The 2500-nt window shown below is 60.8% G+C and overlaps 1 protein-coding gene across 1 annotated transcript in view; it reads right to left on the reverse strand.

Moving 5' to 3' along the window:
* The window catches only part of LOC122981934 (glycine-rich cell wall structural protein 1-like), a 1509-nt gene extending 765 nt beyond the window's left edge, over window positions 1-744 (reverse strand). Inside the window, exons 1-2 of the mRNA XM_044350804.1 lie at window positions 693-744; window positions 1-125 (exon numbers count right to left, since the gene is read on the reverse strand). The exon at window positions 1-125 is cut by the window's left edge and continues 765 nt beyond it. Coding sequence (XP_044206739.1) covers window positions 1-125; window positions 693-744 — 177 coding nt within the window. The remainder of the gene's footprint in view (window positions 126-692) is intronic.
* Between the last annotated feature and the right edge of the window lie 1756 nt (window positions 745-2500).

Below are 2500 nucleotides of genomic sequence, written 5' to 3' on the forward strand. Positions count from 1 at the left end.
CGCTGCCCGACCGGGGCCCCGGGGCCCCCGGCCAGAGAACCCGACCCTAACCGGCCCCTCCTGACCCCGAGCCCCGCCGGGACCCCCCCCGGTGCCTAGCCCTCTCCCCCCTGACCCCGGGCCCGCTGCCAGACCGGGGCCCCGGGGCCCCCGGCCCGAGAACCCGACCCTAACCGGCCCCTCCTGACCCCGAGCCCCGCCGGGACCCCCCCGGTGCCTAGCCCTCTCCCCCCTGACCCTGGACCCGCTGCCAGACCGGGGCCCCGGGGCCCCCGGCCCGAGAACCCGACCCTAACCGGCCCCTCCTGACCCCGAGCCCCGCCGGGACCCCCCGGTCCTCTAACACTCTCCCCCCTGACCCCGGACCCGCTGCCCGACCGGGGCCCCCGGGCCCCCGGCCCGAGAACCCGACCCTAACCGGCCCCGCCTGACCCTAAGCCCGGCCGCGACCCCCCCCGTCCTCTAACACTCTCCCCCCTGACCCCGGAGGTCAGGGCCCTCCTGCCCACCCCGCAATTGGGCACCCTCGCCTGGGCTTACGCACCCGGCCCCACTACATGGTTCCCCATGTGAGGCTCCAGGAACCTTGCCCACCAGCCGAACCACTGTACCCCAAACTTAAGCCCCCACCCCTGGCTTAAACATGCAGCCACAGGCCTCCGGCCTCCCGTGCCCCTGGTACCACCACCTACTCTCTCGTGCCCCTGGTACCCCACCCACTCTCTCGTGCCCCTGGTATCCCATCCACACTTTCATGCCCCTGGTATCCCATCCACACTTTCATGCCCCTGGTATCCCTCCACAACTTCGTGCCCCTGGTATCCCATCCACACTTTCATGCCCCTGGTATCCCATCCACACTTTCATGCCCCTGGTATCCCATCCACACTTTCATGCCCCTGGTATCCCATCCACACTTTCATGCCCCTGGTATCCCTCCACAACTTCGTGCCCCTGGTATCCCATCCACACTTTCATGCCCCTGGTATCCCATCCACACTTTCATGCCCCTGGTATCCCATCCACACTTTCATGCCCCTGGTATCCCATCCACACCTTCATGCCCCTGGTATCCCATCCACACCTTCATGCCCCTGGTATCCCATCCACACTTTCATGCCCCTGGTATCCCACCCATACTTTCATGCCCCTGGTATCCCATCCACACTTTCATGCCCCTGGTATCCCATCCACACTTTCATGCCCCTGGTATCCCTCCGGTATCCCATTTGGCTACCTTAAGAGAGTCATTTGTACTCCCGCTGTTCACCCATGCCCCTGGTATCCCTCCACACTTTCATGCCCCTGGTATCCCATCCACACCTTCGTGCCCCTGGTATCCCATCCACACTTTCATGCCCCTGGTATCCCATCCACACTTTCATGCCCCTGGTATCCCACCCATACTTTCATGCCCCTGGTATCCCACCCACACTTTCATGCCCCTGGTATCCCTCCACAACTTCGTGCCCCTGGTATCCCTGGAAGTGTGGACTTAGTCTTTTATCGTGTCTCTCCCTCTCGCGCCCCTGGTATCCCATCCACACTTTCATGCCCCTGGTATCCCATCCACACTTTCATGCCCCTGGTATCCCATCCACACTTTCATGCCCCTGGTATCCCATCCACACCTTCATGCCCCTGGTATCCCATCCACACCTTCATGCCCCTGGTATCCCATCCACACTTTCATGCCCCTGGTATCCCACCCATACTTTCATGCCCCTGGTATCCCACCCACACTTTCATGCCCCTGGTATCCCATCCACACTTTCATGCCCCTGGTATCCCTCCGGTATCCCATTTGGCTACCTTAAGAGAGTCATTTGTACTCCCGCTGTTCACCCATGCCCCTGGTATCCCATCCACACTTTCATGCCCCTGGTATCCCATCCACACCTTCGTGCCCCTGGTATCCCATCCACACTTTCATGCCCCTGGTATCCCACCCATACTTTCATGCCCCTGGTATCCCATCCACACTTTCATGCCCCTGGTATCCCATCCACACTTTCATGCCCCTGGTATCCCACCCATACTTTCATGCCCCTGGTATCCCATCCACACTTTCATGCCCCTGGTATCCCTCCACAACTTCGTGCCCCTGGTATCCCTGGAAGTGTGGACTTAGTCTTTTATCGTGTCTCTCCCTCTCGCGCCCCTGGTATCCCATCCACACTTTCATGCCCCTGGTATCCCACCCATACTTTCATGCCCCTGGTATCCCACCCACACTTTCATGCCCCTGGTATCCCATCCACACTTTCATGCCCCTGGTATCCCTCCGGTATCCCATTTGGCTACCTTAAGAGAGTCATTTGTACTCCCGCTGTTCACCCATGCCCCTGGTATCCCTCCACACTTTCATGCCCCTGGTATCCCATCCACACCTTCGTGCCCCTGGTATCCCATCCACACTTTCATGCCCCTGGTATCCCATCCACACTTTCATGCCCCTGGTATCCCACCCATACTTTCATGCCCCTGGTATCCCACCCAC

The sequence above is a fragment of the Thunnus albacares genome, chromosome 5, assembly GCF_914725855.1.
Source record: "Thunnus albacares chromosome 5, fThuAlb1.1, whole genome shotgun sequence".
NCBI lineage: Eukaryota > Metazoa > Chordata > Actinopteri > Scombriformes > Scombridae > Thunnus > Thunnus albacares.